This window comes from Mustela nivalis (assembly GCF_964662115.1).
Source record: "Mustela nivalis genome assembly, chromosome: 12".
Classification (NCBI taxonomy): domain Eukaryota; kingdom Metazoa; phylum Chordata; class Mammalia; order Carnivora; family Mustelidae; genus Mustela; species Mustela nivalis.
Genome location: NC_139031.1, coordinates 51,410,282 through 51,430,842, shown reverse-complemented (window position 1 = coordinate 51,430,842; position 20,561 = coordinate 51,410,282). Strand labels below are relative to the sequence as shown.

At 40.3% G+C, this 20,561-nt stretch overlaps 1 protein-coding gene across 1 annotated transcript in view; it reads left to right on the top strand.

Annotated features, from left to right (window-relative positions):
* The window catches only part of DNAH11 (dynein axonemal heavy chain 11), a 319,948-nt gene that overhangs the window by 3,681 nt on the left and 295,706 nt on the right, over window positions 1-20,561 (top strand). The window contains exons 3-6 of the mRNA XM_082693790.1: window positions 6,693-6,889; window positions 7,524-7,722; window positions 8,678-8,777; window positions 18,953-19,164. Of these exons, the coding sequence (XP_082549916.1) occupies window positions 6,693-6,889; window positions 7,524-7,722; window positions 8,678-8,777; window positions 18,953-19,164 (708 nt within the window). The remainder of the gene's footprint in view (window positions 1-6,692; window positions 6,890-7,523; window positions 7,723-8,677; window positions 8,778-18,952; window positions 19,165-20,561) is intronic.

Sequence of the window (20,561 nt, the reverse complement as noted above, 5' to 3'; positions counted from 1 at the left end):
AGTTTTTAATCCCCCAAGCTTCTGGGGCACTTTTTGGTCTGTAGCAGGAGCTCCAGAAATTTTTATTGAACAGAACCTGATGAAAGAATTTCACATGACAGGTGAATGGATTTTGGAAATTGCCATCCACTGGGGCTTGGAAGGGCAAGGTTGCACTCTTCTTTGGAGTTTTTCACTACCATCAGTGTCTCGCAACAGAAGATACATAGCTCTCTCAGGTTCCTCTTTCTTACCTTTCTCTGCATTTGTATCAGTACCAGGGTCTGCGTTCTGCTCTGGAAAACGTTAAATGGAAGAGTATATGCCATTAACAAGTATGTTTATTGTAGGTATAAAGCATTCAGAACCTCAGAGTTTAAGTGGTTTAGAAGACTGATGTAATTATGTAATTTGGGGGAAAAAATGTGAGAATGCACTTTTGAAGTCACTTGGGTTTGTTTATGAATAAGATTTAAATTCGGTATGAACAAAGCAGTAAGGCATGACAGTATGTTAGGTTAAAAGCATTTATAAGGAGGGCCCCTGGTGGCTCAGTAGGCTGAGCATCTGACTCTTGATTTCAACGGATTTCAGCTTGGGTTGTGATCTCAGGGTCGAGGGATGGAGCCCTGTGTCAGGCTCTGTGCTCAGCGGGGAGCCTGCTTGAGATGCTCTCTCTACCTCTGCCCCTCCCTGGGCACGCTCACTCTCTTTAATATAGTTTTTAAAAGGATTTTTGTGAGGATTGTCTTTGCTTAATATCCAGTATAGCTCACAAAACTGGCTGATTGACAGTGGTTTATGCTGGGCAAGGTACTCCCAAACTTCTTTCTAGCTGAGAGTTCTCTCCCAAATTTCAAACTTGGAGATCCACTTGTTTTCCTGAAATTCATGCTTGTTGGATAATAAACATCCCAAACCTACTATTCAACATTGAACTCCTCTTCCCCAACCTGCATTACTTATGGTTACCTCCAGAACAGTGGATGTGAACTCCATCCTTGCAGTTGCTCAAGCCAGAAGATCTCAGAGTCAACCCTGACTCCTTTCTTTGTATCCATTCAGCCAGGAAATCATGTAAGTTCTACCTTCAAAATACCTTCAGAATCCACCTTCGTACTCTCCTCCACCTCTGTGATTCTGGGCTGGTTCACCTTGGTCTCAATAGTCTCATAATGGAGGTCTCTGCTTTTGCATGTTTCCCATCTAGAACCTATTCCCAACAGAGCTGCCGGAGGGATTCTGTTGAAGCATGAGTCAGAACATGTCACTTTTCTGCTCAGACCCTGCCCTGGGTCCCCTTTGACTCCCTGTCATGTTCTCTGTGGATCAGAGCTCTCAGTATTAGCTAGACAGTTGTTACCACTCTAGAATCTCAGGACCTTCTTCAGAACTCCTGAATCCTGATTCAGGTCATCAGGTCATTCTTAGCCTTACTATGGAATGAAAACCCTAGTCCAGAATCTGTGATCTGACCTCTCCATGACTTTTTTGCTATTACTTGTTTTAGGTACATTGTCATTCCTGCTGTTTCTTTATCTTCCCCAGAATTCAGTGAGCACCTTCATGTGCTTCACGTCTTTCTGCTCAAATACTCCTTTTCGTAAAGCCACCCTTTGGGGGGCAGGAACCTTTGCAGGGTGGAGATTAGAGGTAGCAAATGAGGCACTCAGTTCAAGAGTGAAATTTACAGGTGGGCAAGGACGAAAAACAAGAACCCAGTGATCAAGATGTTTAGTGTAGCATGTTAAAAAAAAATTTAAAAATCAATACTTTAAATAAAAACTGGATAGTTCAAAGTGGAGCCTGGAGCAAAAATAAGTCAGTAATATCGATTGCTGTCTTTATTTTGAAATGTCGATAATTTGTTCCTCATTACTTTCTTTGCATTAATTTTGATTTAAAAATGCCTTAAGGGGTGCCCTTTTGGCTCAGTCAGTTAAGAGTTGACTCTTGGGGGCACCTGGGTGGTTCAGTGGGTTAAAGCCGCTGCCTTCGGCTCAGGTCATGGTCTCAGGGTCCTGGGATCGAGTCCCATATCGGGCTCTGCTCTGCAGGGAGCCTGCTTCTCTCTCTCTCTCTCTCTCTCTCTCTGCCTGCCTCTCCATCTACTTGTGATCTCTCTCTGTCAAATAAATAAATAAAATCTTTAAAAAAAAAAAAAGAGTTGACTCTTGGTTTTATCTCAGGTTATAATCTTAGGGGTCATAAGATCGAGCCTAGTGTTCATCTCCATAGTCAAAAGGGAGTGGGCTTGAGATCCTTTCGCTCTGTCTCCCCCCATCCCACCTCTACACTCACGTGTGAGACTGCACACTCATTTGCTCTCTCTCTCAAAGCCTCAAAAAAGCAAAACAAAATATTACTCATCTCCATTCCTAAATTTTTTGGTACCCTTAGATATTCAGCTCCAATAATATCCAATAGATATTCAGCTCCATGAAGGCCTCACTTGCCTTACCCTAGCCCCTGCTCTGAGTCTTTGTTTGGCTCCCGGTTGTGGCCCAGACACCTAAGACCTTGCCTGACTCATGGTAGGAGCTCAGTACTTGTTCAGCGAATCAAAGTCAGTTAAGGGCTACTTGACATGCTGTTCCCGTAAGAGACAAAACACTGAGGCATCAAGGTATTCCTTTAGAGAAGAAGCACTTGGTGTATGATCTCTGATAGTTCATTTTAATCTTTCTGGATGTGTGAAAAGGACACTTGGGGAATTTCATGCTAATCTCAGTTAATAACCTATATTTACTGAAGACCTACTTAGTGCTGGTGACAGGACAGACGTGGCAAATAGTGACGTAGTTTGGACCCTCAGGAAGTATGCAGTCTGTTCAGGGAGGTGGACTGCTGGGTCTGCTGTAGGAGCCACAGTGGTCATATTGTGGGAGCCTAGGGGCACTTGCCACACCTGGAGGGCTGGCAGGGGTGTGCGGACTCTGGAACAGGATGATTATAGATCTCACTTCACCTGGGATGCTTTGGGTTTCCACCTGTTACAGATCAGTTAAGGTCTGTTAATAATTTTCCTCTCAATGTACCACAGCTGTATGGTGAATTACTTGGTCCCCACAGTGTGGAAGGACAAGGAGGAGAGAGATAGGTGGAGGAGGAAGGGCATTTTGAGCGGAGGGAGAAACAGTGTGAAGGCACAGAGGTGAGGAAATGAAGTTTGATTTTTTATTTTTATTTTTATTTTTTAATTTTTTAAAAGATTTTATTTATTTGACACACAGAGAAAGATCACAAGTAGGCAGAGAGGCAGGCAGAGAGAGAGGGAAGCAGGCTCCCTGCTGAGCAGAGAGCCTGATGAGGGACTGGATCCCAGGACCCTGAGATCATAACCTGAGCCCAAGGCAGAGGCTTAACCCACTGAGCCACCCACACGCCCAAAGGTTGATTTTTTAAAAAGGAGTGGATTATTGTAGCTGGACAGGGGAACCAGAGCCGGAAGGTGGTGAGAAACAAAGCTGGAGAAGCTGATTAGAAAAAACCAAATGGACAAAGAGACAAAAACAGCCGTTTATTTCAGGTAGTTGCCAGAAAAGACCATGGCCAAGCCCATACTCGTGTGTTGATTGGAAGATGGTTGTGGTAATGCACATTCAGGGCAGCCTTAATTAGGAAGTTGTGGAGTCGAATGGAATGTCAGTGGTCCTTCATGCCTTTCATTCCAAGCTAATCAACTTCTAACTTTCTGATTTGTACATTAACGATAGCCACACTGCATGCAAGGACTAGGAACTGGTGATTCTGTTGAATGAAGGAGAGACTGATACAGTAATTGCTTTGGAAAGTACTGAGGGAGATTTCTGGTGTTTGACTTCTTTAATGGGATAGAATAAGGAAGGAATGGACCAAGTGTTTGAACTGTAGGTAGGGAAAGTCATTTGTGCCTTCATATTTGTTTTTTCCTCTTTTAAATGATACTCTGGCTTACAGTCAATGGTGAGCAGTTTTTGGAGTTGGACTCCACTCCACAGAGTAATGGAAATTGATGCTGAGGTTCTCGGGGCCTCTCAGACTTCTGTCTCCAGCCTGGCTCTCTCCTAAACTCCAAGCTCAGATGTCCACCTTCCTTGTGGATGTGGCCACTTAGTGTGTAATGTCTCAGATCTAACCTGTCTCAAGTTGAACTCCTAGTCTGCTCAACATCATTACGTGTTGCCATACAGTGTGGTTTGTAGAGCTGTATTATATTTAGCAAAACTATTTAAAATGTCATGTAGCTCTTTATTATGTTGACCCAAATCCTTAAGGAAATAATAATTGTGAATTATCCTCATTACTCATTTAGCTTCAAGCCCAAATGGAAATATGATTTGGTTTTTGAGGTTAGTGTCTAGGTCCCATCCTTGGGCATTCCAATTTAAGAAGTCTAGGAGACTATGGTGAGTGCTGTGAAATGTGTAAGCCTGATGATTCACAGACCTGTACCCCTGGGGCAAAGAATACATTATATGTTAATTAAAAAAAAAAAAGTAAAGAGGGAAAAAAAAAGAGTCTGGGAGAAGCCCTGTCTCCTTAAAGTATTATTGCCCAGGTGACGGTCTCTGTTGACTAAAGAACCATTATGAAAAGAAAATCCCCAGTTAAAAAAGGATTAAAGAAGGGGGGACACCTGGGTGGCTCAGTCAGTTGGGTTCTTGACTCTGGATTTCAGCTTGGGTTGTGGTTTCCAAATTGTTGGGTTGAGCCCTGGGTTGGGCTCTGCAGGCATAATGGAGTCTTCCTATCCCACTAGCTCTGCTTCTCCCTCCACTTGTGTTCTCTCTCTCTCAAATGAATAAAATAAAATCTTAAAAAAGATCAAAGAAGGTAAGTAGAGAAAACCATCACTAGGCCCCATAGTTCTTTAATTTGTAGTTATACATGGTACACCTATTGAATATGTAAACAGTCAAATTATTTTAGTTTTCAGGGAAAGCTTGGAATTTTTCCTCTACACCCCAAAAAGTAGGCAAAAAAAACTTCCCAATGGAAACAAAATAAAACCCCCAACTAATTGAATTACTCTGTGTATAGTTTAATAAGACGTACTCTAATTAAATAGCACATCCCAGGTCTATTTGTTTTAAACGAGGTTTATAGTGATGCTCTAGCTCTTTGACTAATCGCTCTGCAAAGCACATGGCTCAGAATTTCACAGTTTTATCTGCAGTGTGTGACAGAAATACTTTAAAAGAAGCTGGCTTTGTCATAGAATCATAAGTGGAGTGAAAGTTTGAAACCATACCCAGTAAATTAGCTATGCTGAATAACCAGAATTTTCCTCACGCCTGATGTTCAGAAATAGTTGTTGAAATCTGGGATTTAATTGAGAAAGAAGTTTTCCAATAGGTCAGTGCATGTTCCGCCCAACAGGCTTTGACCCTTCAGTGTGATTTCCAAAACTCTTCATGAACAACTCTGCCTTTCCTGAAGCTAATTCTGGGCAGGCCAGACTGGCAGTTTTCCAGAAGCATTTTGCTTCTGGAGTCCTGAATGATTTTTACAGATCAGTGTGTTTCTCCTGTGTTTCCACTTCGCATCCTGAATATGCCTCAAATCATGGCAGTTCTTGGAGCAAAGGACCTAACCCACTGAGCCATTGCAAGCAGAGACTGTTTCTTACTCTGCTCTTCTAGCTTGACATGTAGAAGGCGCTAAGCAGGAAAATGTAATAATGTGATTTGGAAAGACTTGTTTCAGCACCGTTAGAAAACAAAAGTGATTGTATTGTCAAAATAGACTTTGAAAAGGGGGAGTAATTATATTCTGAGCGTTTTAGCTAATGGAAATTTTATGGTATAATGCTGGTACACCTGGCGGATTATCAGAAAAATGAAAAGTGTTGGAAATTAGTCGATACTAGAAAGGAGTGGGAAAGCAGAAAGAGGCTAGAAACTTCATTCACTCAACAAGATTCTTATTAACATATGCTAGGCACTGGGAACACAAACACGATTGTTGAAGGCTTTCACATGCTTGGTATCCCATATGTGATGCTTCCATTTCAGTGGTAGAGGGAATTCCAAAAAAGGGCCATATGATTAACAAACATGTTTTTTTTTTTAAGGTTTAAGATTTTTTAAGATTTTTAAGATTTTATTTATTTATTTGACAGATCACAAGTAGGCAGAGAGGCAGGCAGGGTGGCCGGGGAAGCGGGGTCCTTGCCAAGTAGAGAGGCCGATGTGGGACTCGATCCCAGAACCCTGAGATCATGACCTGAGCCGAAGGCAGAGGTTTTAAGCCACTGAGCCACCCAGGCACCACATAAACATGTTTTTGACTATGAAACTTGAATGCACTGGTGTGCCCCCAGGGGTTGAGAAGATTTATTCACTTTTGCTTTGATGTGATTCAAAAAGATTTTTTTTTTCATTTATGTACTTGCCAATGTGCTTGGTTTGCCTGAAGAAAGCTATTTGCCTGCCCGATGTGACTGTGCTTAGTTTATGCAGTGTTTGAGTTATTGGGAACCTCCTCGAATGCTTGATAAATGGGTTAATGAACCAACAGGCTGCGTCGTATTTCCACTTTGAAAGATTTTATCTAATTGATGAAGTCTCAATGGGATACTGATGGTGTCCTGTCTTTGTAAATTTGATATCCTAGGAAGGTATTGAACAAATAGAGTGGTTTTGTGGCTGATTTTGTGTGATAAGAAGATCTTTGAAGGAGTATGTTGTCTGCAAATTAACCTCTTTTTGAAAATGTTTCTCTTTCTGTAGATTTTAGTGCCCATTCTTTCTAATAGGAACAACCATAAATCCTGGTCCTGTTTCATTTCACAAGATGTGGAACGCCATGTAGAAGTCATGAAAAGTAAAATGCATGTTTTTCGGGGCAAAATGCTGAGAAGAACTCTTCTACCAATTCCCACGATAGCAGGGAAAATGGACCTGGATCGGAAATACTCTGAGACCAAGTATATAATGATATGATATACATAGGTTGTTAAAATGGAGATCCCACATACCTGATTAATAGAATTTCCCCAGAAAACTATTCGTAAGATAATTATTAGAACTATATAATTTTTGAAAGTTGTGCAGAGCACCTATTACTTACAAAGTATCCTTCTTGGGCTCTTGTGTGGCTCAGTTAAGTGACTGCTTTCGGCTCAGGTCATGATCCCAGAGTCCCGAGATCGAGTCACACATGGGGCTCCCAGCTCCACGGGGAGTCTGCTTCTCCCTCTGACCTTCTCCCATTTCATACTCTCTCTCTCAAAATGGATGAATAAAATCTTAAAAAACAAACAAACAAACAAACAAAAAATCCCACAAAGTATCCTTTGCTGTAACAATCGCAAAAAGCAAGCTGTAACAATTGCAAGATGTCAGACAAGTTCTTTGGGTAGTAATGGTGTGAGCATATGATCATTTGTTATACAGTGTTGATGCCACAATTAAAATTGAGGCTGTAAAAATAAAAGATCTGATTCTGAAATACTTAAATTTGGGAAGCTAGTTCATGTTAAAAGTACTGCTACCATCCGAGTCCTCTCTTCCTTTGGGCGGGGTAAATTGGTTTTTGAATTATTCTGTTGATCATTTCAGTGTTGGTACGCTAGACATAAATGAAAGGATGCTACTCCATGCAATTGAGACTGTGGTTATTAAATGGTCACATCAAATCCAAGAGATTGTAGAAAAAGATTTTGTGCAGCCTTTGCTGAGTGGTCTTCACTCGAATCCTCAAACTGAACTGGATTTCTGGATGATGAGGAGAGAGAATCTGTCATGCGTTTATGATCAAGTAAGTAGACAGTTCCTCCACGTGGCTTTTCAGCTAATTTAGCCAAGTCCGTTGTAGAATCTGGTTTCTGGAACAGTGTTTTTTAATCACTTTAACAGTTTAACATACTGTCTTTGACCTAATAGTCCGTTCTCATTCCGAAGTTCTGTATCATTTAAAAATGAATGGGATGGGGGCTCTTGGGTGGCTTAGTTGGTTAAGTCATCCTACTCCTGATTTCTGCTCAAGTCATGACCTCAGGGCTGTGAGAGGGAGCCCCACCTCAGGCTTGAAGCTGGGCATGGAGGCTGCTGGGGATTTCCTCTTTCCTCTCTCTCTGCCTTACCCACAACTTGTGTGTGTGTGTTCTCTCTCTATTAAAAAAGAAAAAAAGTAAAAATGAATGGGAATTAGAAGTAATTTTGCCTTTTTGAGACTATTTTGACAGCTTTTGATAATTGGAAACACTGTGGCATAGAGAGTGGTTCCCCCAGGGAAATGTTGAAGATGGTAAAATTTAATTAATCTAGTTGATTGAATTGATTTAAGAAGGAGTGGAGTGTTGCTTGGTGGAGAGATGCGGCTTTGGAAGAGCTAACTTTGCTTCCTCTGGTGTTTGCCTGACGTAGTACTTAATTTAATGTTCGGAAAACTAAGACATTCATTTGCATGTTCACATGTCTCTCAGATTTTCTGAAACATAGCAAGAGATTTTATATGGAAAATTTAACATTTTACACATGAAGTGTAAGTTGACACACTTTTTGAGAACTCAAGAGTTATAAATGTAAAATAAAATTCAAGCTGAAGGAAGAAATGCTGTTAAAAATTATTTTCAACCTGAAACTATATACGTCTTTGCGTATGAAATGCTGTGTGTATCGTGCATGATTGGAATAGAACTTAAGTATTTCATTACCAAATGCATCTATTTAGACATTATTACAGCTTCTGCTTCATTTTCTTTTTCTATTAGCTTCAAACTCCTGTTGTCCTCAACATGGTTAGGATCCTGGAAATTAAACAGAGCAGCTATTTTCCAACTTTGAAGGACATTTTTACGGCTGTGAAAAATGGTAAGACTCTTGTTTTTTGGTCTGGTGTTGGTGTCCCACTTTATCTTACCCCACCTGCTGCCGCCCAGCCTCATCTACCCTTCACCATTAGCATGTGCATGAGGTGATGGCCCTTGGCTCTTCTAAGGATAAATTAATCTTCATCAGTACTTCGTTCTCCAGTGATATTAAACTACTTTTAGGATAGATTGTAGGGACCTAGCAGACAGGCTCCAGATGAAGTTCTAATCAGAATGTATGGGAGCAAGGCCTTTGCGGGGGGTGAATGGAAGCCCAACATGGGTGTTTCTTAGTCAATGTTGGGCTACGCTTAGTCCAGTAACTCTCTGATAGAGTCTCTGGTACTTGGCATTCACAACACACTTAATTCAAAAGAGCTCAAATTCTTCGTCGAAGTTTCTGTGAGGATTAAACAGAGAGGACAGTCTGTTTGCTGAATTTTGGACAAGTGCATGCACATGGTGAAAAACCAGAAGTTTCAATGAAAAGTCTCCTTGTTCCCTCACTGTCCAGTGTTAGCTCCACCCAGGGGTGACAGCCATCTTGTTTCTTACCTTCTCTTCTTGTTTCTTGAGGCATATTTAAGTGAAAAGGAAAACACATGACTGAAGTTTTTAATGTTGCAAATGGAAGATAATTGGAAGATAAGAACTTTTTTGGTTTCTAACATTAGAAAATGACTGCTTAATTTTTTAAAATTTATTAATTATTTTTATTAACATATAATGTATTATTTGCCCCAGGAGTACAGGCTTACACATTTCACAGCACTCACCATAGCACATACCCTCCCCAGTGTCCATAACCCAACCACCCTATACCTACTCCCCCACCCCCCAGCAACCCTCAGTTTGTTTTGTGAGATTAAGAGTGTATTATGGTTTGTCTCCCTCCCATCTTATTTTTTCCTTTCCTTCCACACCAAAGCCCCCACCCTGTCTCTCAAATTCCTTGTATCAGGGAGATCATATGATAATTGTCTTTCTCTGATTGACTTATTTTGCTCAGCATAATACCCTCTAGTTCCATCCATGTTGATGCAAATAGCAAGATTTCATTTCTTTTGATGGTTGCATACTATTAAACTGTATATATATACCACATCTTCCTTATCCATTCATCTGTTGATGGACATTCGGGTTCTTTCCATAGTTTGGCTCTTGTGGACATTGCTGCTATAAACATTCGGGTGCACATGTGCCTTCGGATCACTACATTTGTATCTTTACGATAAATATCTAGTAGTGTGACTACTGGGTCGTAGGGTAGCTCTGCTTTCAACTTTTTGAGGAACCTCCATGCTGTTTTCCAGAGTGGCTGCACCAGCTTGCATTCCCACCAACAGTGTAGGAGGGTTCCCATTTCTCCACATCCTTGCCAGTATCTGTTGTTTCCTGACTTGTTAATTTTAGCCATTCTGACTGGTGTGAGGTGGTTTGTCATTGTGGTTTTGATTTGTATTTCCCTGAGGCCAAGCCATAGACTTTTTCATATGTCTGTTGGCCATCTGGATGTCTTCTTTGCAGAAATGTCTGTTCATGTCCTCTGCCCATTTCTTGATTGGATTATTTGTTCTTTGGGTGTTGAGTTTGATAAGTACTTGATAGATTTTTGGATACTAACCCTTTATCTGATATGTCATTTGCAAATATCTTCTCCCATTCTGTCAGTTGTCTTTTGGTTTTGTTGACTGTTTCTTTTGCTGTGCAAAAGCTTTTGATCTTGATGAAGTCCCAGTAGTTCATTTTTGCCCTTGCTTCCCTTGCCTTTGGCGATGTTCCTAGGAAGAAGTTGTTGCAACTGAAGTTGAAGAGGTTGCTGCCTGTGTTCTCCTCAAGGATTTTGATGGATTCCTGTCTCTCATTGATGTCTTTCATCCATCTTGAGTCTATTTTGTGTGTGATGTAAGGAAATGGTCCAGTTTCATTCTTCTGTATGTGGCTGTCCAATTTTCCCAACACTATTTGTTGAGGAGACTTTTTTTTCCATTGGACATTCTTTCCTGCTTTGTTGAAGATTAGTTGACCATGGAGTTGAGGGTCTATTTCTGGGCTCTCTATTCTGTTCCATTGATCTGTGTGTCTGTTTTTGTGCCAGTACCATACTGTCTTGATGATGACAGCTTTGTAGTAGAGCTTGAAGTCTAGAATTGTAATGCCACCAACTTTGGCTTTCTTTTTCAACATTTCTCTGGCCATTAGGGTCTTGTCTGGTTCCATGTAAATTTTAGGATTATTTGTTCCATTTCTTTGAAAAAAATGGATGGTACTTTAATAGGGATTGCATTAAATGTGTAGGTTGCTATAGGTAGCATAGACATTTTCACAATATTTGTTCTTCCAATTCATGAATATGCAATGTTTTTCCATTTCTTTTTGTCTTCCTCAATTTCTTTCATGAGTACTTTATTGCTTTCTGAGTACAGCCTCTTTGCCTCTTTGGTTAGGTTGATTCCTAGGTATCTTGTGGTTTTGGGTGCAGTTGTAAATGGGATCAACTTCTTAATTTCTCTTCTGTCTTGCTGTTGGTGTATAAAAATGCAGCTGATTTCTGTGTGTTGATTTTTATATCTTGACACTTTACTGAATTCCTGTATGAGTTCTAGCAGTCTTGGAGTGGAGTCTTTTGGGTTTTTCACATAAAATATTATATCATCTGTAGAGTGAGAGTTTGACTCCTTTGCTGATTTGGATGCGTTTTATTTCTTTTTGTCGTCTGATTGCCAAGGCTAGGACTTCTAGTACTATGTTGAATGGCAGTGGTCATAGTGGGCATTCCTGCTGTGTTCCTGACCCTAGGGGAAAAGCTCTCAGTTTTTTCCCCATTGAGAATGATATTTGCATTTGCTGTGGATTTTTCATAGATGGCTTTGATGATATTGAGATATGTACTCTCTGTCCCTATACTTGAAGAGTTTTGATCAAGAAAGGATGCTGTGCTTTGTCAAATGCTTTTTCAGCATCTATTGAGAGTATCATATGGTTCTTGTTCTTTCTTTTATTAATGTATCACATTGATTGATTTGTGGATGTTGAACCAACCTTGCAGCCCAGGAATAAATCCCACTTGGTCGTGGTGAATAATCCTTTTAATGTACTGTTGGATTCTATTGGCTAGTATTTTGGTGAGAAGTTTTGCTTCTGTCTTCATCAAGGATATTGGTTTTTAATTTTCCTTTTTGATGGGGTCTTTATCTGTTTTGGGGATCAAGGTAATGCTGGCCTCATAAAATGAGTTTGGAAGTTTCCCTTCCATTTCTAATTTTTTGGAACAGTTTCAGGAGAATAGGTACTAATTCTTCTTGAAATGTTTGGTAGAATTCCCCTGGGAAGCCATTTGGCCCTGCGCTCTTGTTGATGGGAGATTTTTGATGACTGCTTCAATCTCCTTACTGGTTATGGGTCTGTTCAGATTTTCTATTTCTTCCTGGTTCAGTTTTGGTATTTTATACCAAAAAGTATCTAGGAAAACATCCATTTTTTCTAGATTGTCAAATTTGCTGGCATATAGTTCTCATAATATGTTCTTATAATTGTTTGTATTTCTTTGGCGTTGGTTGTGCTCTCCTCTTTCATTCATGATTTTATTTGGGTCCTTTCTCTTTTCTTTTTGATAAGTCTGGCCAAAGGTTTATCAATCTTACCAATTCTTTCAATGAACCAGCTCCCAGTTTCATTGATCTATTCTACTGTTCTTTTGGTTTCTGTTTCATTGATTTCTGCTCTGATCTTTTTATTTCTCTTCCCTTGCTGGGTTTAGGCTTTCTTTGCTGTTCTTTCTCTAGCTTCTTTAGGTGTAGGGTTAGGTTGTGTACTTGAGACCTTTCTTGTTTCTTGAGAAAGGCTTATATCACTATATACTTTCCTTTCAGGACCGCCTTTGTTACGTCCCACAGATTTTGAACAGTTGTGTTTTCATTTTCATTTTTTTCCATGACTTTTTTTTTCAATTCTTCTTTAATTACCTGGTTAACCCATTTGTTCTTGAGTAGGATGCTCTTTGGCCTCCAAGTATTTGACCTCTTTCCAATTTTCCTCTTGTGATTGAGTTCTAGCTTCAAAGCATTTGTGGTCTGAAAATATGCAGGGAATGATTGCAGTCTTTTGGTACCAGTTGAGACCTGATTTATGACTGAGGATATGATCTATTCTGGAGAATGTTCCATGTGCACTAGAGAAGAATGTGTGTTCTGTTCCTTTGGGATGGAATGTTCTGAATATATCTGTGATGTCCATCTGGTCCAATGTGTCATTTAAGGCCTTTATTTCCTTGTTGATCTTTTGCTTGGATGATCTGTCCATTTTAGAGAGGGGGTTGTTGAAGTCCCCTACTAATATTGTATTATTGTTGATGTGTTTCTTTGATTTTGTCATTAATTGGTTTATATAGTTGGCTGCTCCCATGTTGGGGCATAGATATTTAAAATTGTTAGTTCTTTCTGTTGGACAGACCCTTTAAATATGATATAGTGTCCTTCCTCATCTCTTTTATAGTCTTTGACTTAAAATCTAATTGATCTGATATAAGGATTGCCATCCCATCTTTCTTTGGATGTCCATTAGCATGGTAAATTATTTTGCACTCCCTCACTTTAAATGGGTCTAATTAGTTTCTTATAGACAGTATATTGATGGGTCTTTTTTTTTAATATCCATTCTGATACTCTGTGTCTTTTGATTGGGGCATTTAGCCCATTTATTTTCAGGGTAATTGTTGAAAGATATGAATTTAATGCCATTGTATTGCCTGTAAGGTGATTGCTACTGTATATTGTCTCTGTTCCTTTCTGGTCTACTACTTTTAGGCTCTCTCTTTGCTTAGAGGACCCCTTTTATATTTCCTGTAGGGCTGGTTTGGTGTTTGCAAATTCTTTAATTCTTGTTTGCCCTGGAAGCTTTTTATCTCTCCTTCTATTTTCAATGATAGCCTAGCTGGATATAGTATTCTTGGATGCATATTTTTCTCATTTATTGCTCTGAATATATCATGCCAGTTCTTTCTGGCCTACCAGGTCTCTGTGGATAAGTCAGCTGCCAATCTAATATTTTTACCATTGTATGTTACAGATTTCTTGTCCCAGGCTGCCTTCAGGATTTTCTCTTTGTCACTAAGACTTGTAAGTTTTACTATTAGATGATGGGGTGTGGACCTATTTTTATTGATTTTGAGGTGGGTTCTCTGTGCCTCCTGGATTTTGATGCTTGTTCCCTTTGCCATATTGGGGAAATACTCTCCAATAATTCTCTCCAATATGCCTTCTGCCCCCCTCTCTCTTTCTTCTTCTTCTGGAAGCCCAATTACTCTAATATTGTTTCATATTATGGTATCACTTACCTCTCGAATTCTTCTCTTGTTGTCCAGTAGTTGTTTGTCTCTCTTTTTGTCAGTTTCTTTATTCTCTGTCATTTGGTCTTCTATATCACTAATTCTCTCCTCTGCCTCATTTATCCTAACAGTAAGAGCCTCCATTTTTGATTGCACCTCATTAATAGGTTTTTTGGATTTCAACTTGGTTAGATTTTAATTCTTTTATTTCTCCAGAAAGGGTTCCTCAAATATCTTCCATGTCTTTCTCAAGCCCAGCTAGCATCCTGAGAATTGTCATTCTAAACTCTAGTTCTAATATATTACCAATGTCAATATTGATTAGGTTCCTAGTTATCAGTACTGTGTCTTGTTCTTTTTTTGTGTGGTGAGTTTTTCTGCCTTGTCATTTTATCCAGATAAGAATATATGAACAGGAGAATAAAATACTGAAAGGGTGGCAAAGACCCAGAAAAGTGTATGCTAACCAAATCAGAAGAGACCCAAAACTGGGGGAGAAGATAGGGGAAAAAAGGAAATAGATATAAAAAAGTTAAAAATTAAAATATATATGTATATATATATATATATTTTAGACTGGTGAATAGAACAGAGCCACCCACTTGATTTTGGATATTTTCTTGTCTCTTAGAAGAAACCATCTCCCAACATTTAAAAGAAAAACATATATATACACAAAAATAAGGGTAAACACGATGAAGGGATGGAATATGACTGTAAAGATGAAAATTAAGAAAAAATTCTTAAAAAGGAATTGATAGGATAAGTTGGTTGGAAAAAGAAAAAATAAGAGGAGAGAATGTGCTCAGGCTGGAGACTAGAACAAAGGCATGTGCTAGATTTAGGGTATATTTTGATCTAGTAGAAGAAATTGTATTCCAAAATTTTAGAGAAAAAACTATATACAAAAAATAAGGTTAAATACCAATGAAGGGATAAAATATGACTATAACAATGAAGGTTTAGAAGGATTTTTTTAGAAAGGCATTGTTATGATAAACTAGTTAAACGTTAAAAGAGGAAAGAGGAAAAGTTAAAAAAAATAGAATAAGGAAAAAATAAAATTAGAAAAAACATTTATCCAGGACTAAAGGATCATGACTAAAATCCATGAATTTTATGCGTTGCTTTCCCCTAGCTCTGGAGTTCTGCTCTTCTTCTTGATTGGTGAGCTTGATCTTGGCTGGATGTGTTTGCTGATCTTTTGGGGAAGGGGTCTTTTGCAGTGAGTATCAAATGTCTTTGCCTGAGATGGAATTGCACCACTCTTGCCTGGGGCCACGCTAAGTAATCTGCTCAGGTTTGCTCTTAGGAGCTTTCCATGGAGCTTGAGAGGATGGGAATGAAGATGGTGACCTCCCAATCTCCAGCCCATAGTTGCTGAGAGCTCAGGGCCCCGCTCTTCAGTGTGCCCTCAAAGCAAAACAGTCAATACCTCCCACCTCCCTGGTCTCTGGCTGTGCTCCATGCTCACCTGGCCTGTGACTGAGCATTTCTGTCTCTGGTGCATGGCCCATTTGGAGTCCTCAAACCCAGCAGATTCCTGCCACGTGCTCCCATGCCGCTTCTTCTGGAGGAGGAAGGTGAGTCTCTCTGGATCTGCCACTTACGGAGTCCCTGCTCAAAGAGCACTGGCTCAACTGTGCCTTGGATCACTGTTTAATGTAAACCTGAGCTGATAGCCCACTCTTCAGCCCCATCTCTGCAGCTGGCTTCCTTTCTTGGATACCTGGAAGCTCTGCCACACTCAGACACCCTGGTCTTTCTGTGACCCCATGGTACCTGAGACCACACTGTCCCCGTGAGGTCTCCACCCCTGCTTAGCCTCTGGAGTGATGTCCCTTAGTGGAGCAGACTTCTAAACGTTCTGATTTTGTGCTCTGCTGCTCCACCACTTGCTGGAGAATGGCCCCTCCTGCCTCAGTCTATCTTCCTGTTGTTTTGGATTCACTTCTCCACCCGTCCTACCTTTCAGAAGGTGGTCGATTTTCTGTTCCTAGAATTGTTGCTCCTCTTCTATCTCTTGTTTAGTTTGTAGGTGTTCAGAATGGTTTGATAACTATCTAGCTGGACTCCTGGGTCCTGATGTCATTTCTGGCTGCTACTCCTCTGCCATCTTGATTCTCCTAGCGGCTCTTTAATTTCTTCCTATATAATATATGTAAGTTAGGAAATACTTAAAATACACTTCAGAGTTAGATGATCTCTTCAGGGTTTTCCCCAAGAGCTCTCTTGGGAAGAGGACATGAGGGGGAATATTTGGGTTTGAAGGTCTGTCAGATCAGAATTCCTGTCCCAGCTCCACTTAGTACATCTTAAATTTGCTGAACTTCCGGTTTTCATCAGCCAAATTGGCATATTAACACCTTCCCTGCAGAATTGTTCTGAGGATTAGAGCAATATTTCTCAACCTTGTCATTTTTTTAAATTATTCTTTTCATGGTTTATCACCATTGACATTTGGGACAGGATGATTGTTGGTTGTGGGGAGCTGCCCTGTGCTTTGTTGGATGTTGAGTGGCATCCATGGCCTCCACCCCTCCCACCCCCCACCCCCACCCCATTGCATCTGTGACCATCAAAAATGTCACCAGACATTGCCAAATGAGCCCTGGGAGCAAAACCTTTCTTGGCCAAGAACCTTTGGATTGAAGATAAATTATACAGGGTACATAGTACTAGGCACACAGTGACATATCTTCAGTGAGCCAGAAGTGCTCAAATTTTTTTCTGTCTTGGTATGAGAGGAAAATTTTCTATGGATAAAGTTTCTGCAGGAACAAATCCCAGGGGGTACTCAGGGCCTTAGGAGCACATGGATTTTGAGATTCAGACATAAACTCTTTCAGCAGAACAAGTGGCCCGAAGCCATTGTCAGTTAGATATGCAAGACCCCTTCTCAAGGACGTCCTTGAGGCCTTGTGAAATCACCAGATGTGCATATTGTACTTGAAAGGCTCTTATCAGATATGATTATTTAATTTTGAAATTAACATTGATTAAAAACACTAATTTGAAAGCATGAGTACAACTGGGGAAGAAAACAGTTCTTGGATGCTCTCTTTCTTCTGAGGTCTTTATTGTTTAGGTGGACAGAAAAATGGGTTATTGTTAAGTGGAGTAATAGGAGTGGTGCATTCCTGACCCTGACAGCTCAAAAAAGTTGGCAGGTTTGTGTTGCTTTGTTTTTTGCCCCTGACAGGAATCTTTCTTGTCTTATTTTCTGGGGTTATCTCAGGATAACCCCAGAAAATAAGAATTTACTTAATTCCCTACCTTCATAAATAAAGCCTGATTTCAGTTAATCAAAGGTATTTGTAGTCTCAGAAGCAAAATCCAGTTGGTTGGAGATCTATTCAGGGTGCATTAAAATGACTAGTTTGTTTTGTTTTGTTTTAGTGAGCAGTTTGGGTGAGGGGTGGAGGGGAGGGGCAGAGGGAGGGAGGGAGGGAGTGATTCTCCAGCAGGCTTGCTGCCTAGCACAAAGTCTGACTCAGGGCTCGATCTCACAACCCTGAAATCATGACCTGAGCAGAAATCATGATAGGTGCTTAACCAACTGAGGAACCAAGATGCCTGTTTTTGTTTTTTTAAGTTTTTTTTTTTTTAAATTTTATTTATTTGACACAGAGAGAGAGAGAGATCACAGGTAAGCAGAGTGGCAGGCAGAGAGAGAGAGAGAGAGAGAGAGAAGGGAAGCAGACTTTCCGCCGAGCAGAGAGCCCGATGCGGGGCTTGATCCCAGGACCCTGAGATCATGACCTGAGCTGAAGGCAGAGGCTTAAACCACTGAGCCACCCAGGCGCCCCATGAGATGTCTGTTTTTTTTTTAAATAAACTCTGCACCTAGTGTGGGGTTTGCACTGCTCATCCTGAGATTGAGTTGCATGCTTTACCAACTGAGCCAGCCAGGAATCCCTGAAATTACTAATTTTAATCAAGAGAAAATTTGGATTACATCAAGCAGTAATTATTTTCTTCATGTATATCATGTTTTGGGGAAATATTCCTTATTCATCCTGCTTAATGATTTTTAAGATGGAGATAAAATTCATCTCACATAAAAATAACCATTTTGGGGGCACCTGGGTGGCTCAGTGGGTTAAGCCTCTGCCTTCAGCTCAGGTCATGCTCTCAGAGTCCTGGGATCAAGCCCCGCATCGCATCCGGCTCTCTGCTCAGTGGGGAGCCTGTTTCCTCCTCTCTCTCTGCCTGCCTCTCTGTTTCCTTGTGATTTCTGTCTGTCAAATAAATAAATCTTTAAAAAAAAAAACCATTTTGAATGTAGTGTTGAATGACACATACTATATTCACAATGTCCTACAGCCTTCACCTCTCTCTAGTTCCAAATTATTTTTTTTATCACTTATATGGGACAATTTTAGTAGTTACATTTTTGAATAATATAAAATTCCATAGTCATTGCCTGAGTTACTCTCATAGGACATTGGGATGAGACACTGAAATTGTCTTGATACCAAGTACCTAAGAGGAATTAACATTGCAGTGATGAGCTTGTAACCCCAACCATAAAGTGATGACAACTTTGCAGACCTGTTTTATTTCTGTAGTTTCGTGCAGTTGGGTAAATATCCTTAGATCTTAAAGATGTATTTTCCCAGTGAGTGTTGCGTCATGCTTTCCTTGGGCTCTGTAGGTAACGACACCAGGGCTTGCTTGGATGGCTGCTACATGCAGACTGTATATAAGTCTTCCAAATCCATAGTGGCTCAGTTGTGGGGTCCTTATTTAAGTATAGCCATGTTCTTTAGCTTTGTTTGCTTGAACTTGTTAAGTGAATTTAGAAAAAGAGACTGCAGCCCATTGATGGTGGTTTTCGTTCCTCTTAGCGCTCCTGGAAGCCCAAGATGTGGAGCTTTACCTGAGACCCCTGAGAAGACATGTTCGGTATCTCCAGGAGACAGAATTCCCTCAGATCCGTGTGCTCATTGCCCCGTTATTTCATACCACCTGCCTCATCTGGAGTCATTCCAAGTTTTATAATACTCCTGCTCGGATTATAGTCCTATTGCAAGAGTTTTGTAATCTCTTCATTAACCAGGTATGTGGTATTAAAAAAAAAAAAAAAGAAGAACCATCATTGCTATGTGGTAGGTTTTAATAAACCAATGACGAGCAAATAAATGTAGTCTTTAGTAAGAACACCATTTTCCTTTGTTTTTTTTCTAGAAAGGATCTTTATGGTAACAAAGACCAGGTGACTTTTTATTCTAAATGGCAGAAAAGCTCTGGAAATGCGTCCAGTGCACTCAAATGACAGTTTGTTACTGGATTAATACTCTACCTTTCTTCAAAGAGATTGAAGGCAGCTTCTAATAAAAGGCATATAGGTAGGGCACCTCGGTGGCTCACGTGGCTAAACATCTGACTCTTGATTTTGGCTCTGGTCATGATCTCAGGGTTGTGGGATTGAGCCCTATTTTGGGCTCCAGCACTGGGCCTGGAGCCTGCTTAAGATTCTCCCTCTCCATCTGCCCCCCTGCAATTCCCCCTTCTCAAAAAATTAAATAAGAAAAGTCAGATAGACCTAGTCCCTTCTTCGCAGCTTTCTCTTTTGTTTCCACAGGAACATTAAATGATGGGAGACTTTTGGAAAATAAAGTAAGAGAACCTGGCTGAGAAAGAATGCTGAGAAGTAGTAATGCAATTTATTAAAAAAACTGATTCGGGGTGCCTGGATTGGTCAGTGGGTTGAACCTCTGCCTTTCTGCTCAGCTCATGATCTCAGGGTCCTAGAATTGAGCCCCATATTGGGCTCTCTACTCAGCAGGGAGCCTTCTTCCCCCTCTTTCTTTGTCTGCCTCTCTGCCTACTTATGATCTCTCTCCCTCTGTTAAATAAATAAATAAAATCTTCAAAAAAATTGATTCATAGTTGACCTTTAATAATCTCTGGTTTATATGTGTTTCTCTATTCTTCACTTGGAAAATGTTTTTTAAAAATTGGACTGCACCCTTAAATATTCTGTATGAATTTTAATTCTTCATGTGCCCATAAAATCAGAGAATATTATATAATTTGAGAGCTAAGAGATAGTTGGAGGGCACATAACCCCGTGGTTCTCATTTGGGGCTGTGTTTGAGTCTGCTTGAGCTGCTGTAATGAAATACCATAGACCGGGGTGGCTTTATTTTCAAAAATGGTTTTCTCACAGTTTCAGAGTTGGGGACTCAGATCAAAGTGTCAGTATGGCTGTGTTCTGTTGAGAGTTTTTTTTCCTGGCTTGCAGTCGCTGTGTTTTTCTCTGTGTGTCGCTGTGTTTTACTCTGTGTCCTCACATGGGGTGGGGGTGGGAGAGCTCTTTTACTCTTCTTACAAAGTCACAGCACTATGACATGAGGGTCCAGCTCTTAGGACTCCATGTAACCATAATGATCTCCTAAAGACCCATTTCTAGATAGTCACGTTGGTGAATAGGGCTTCAGCATATGGGCTTGG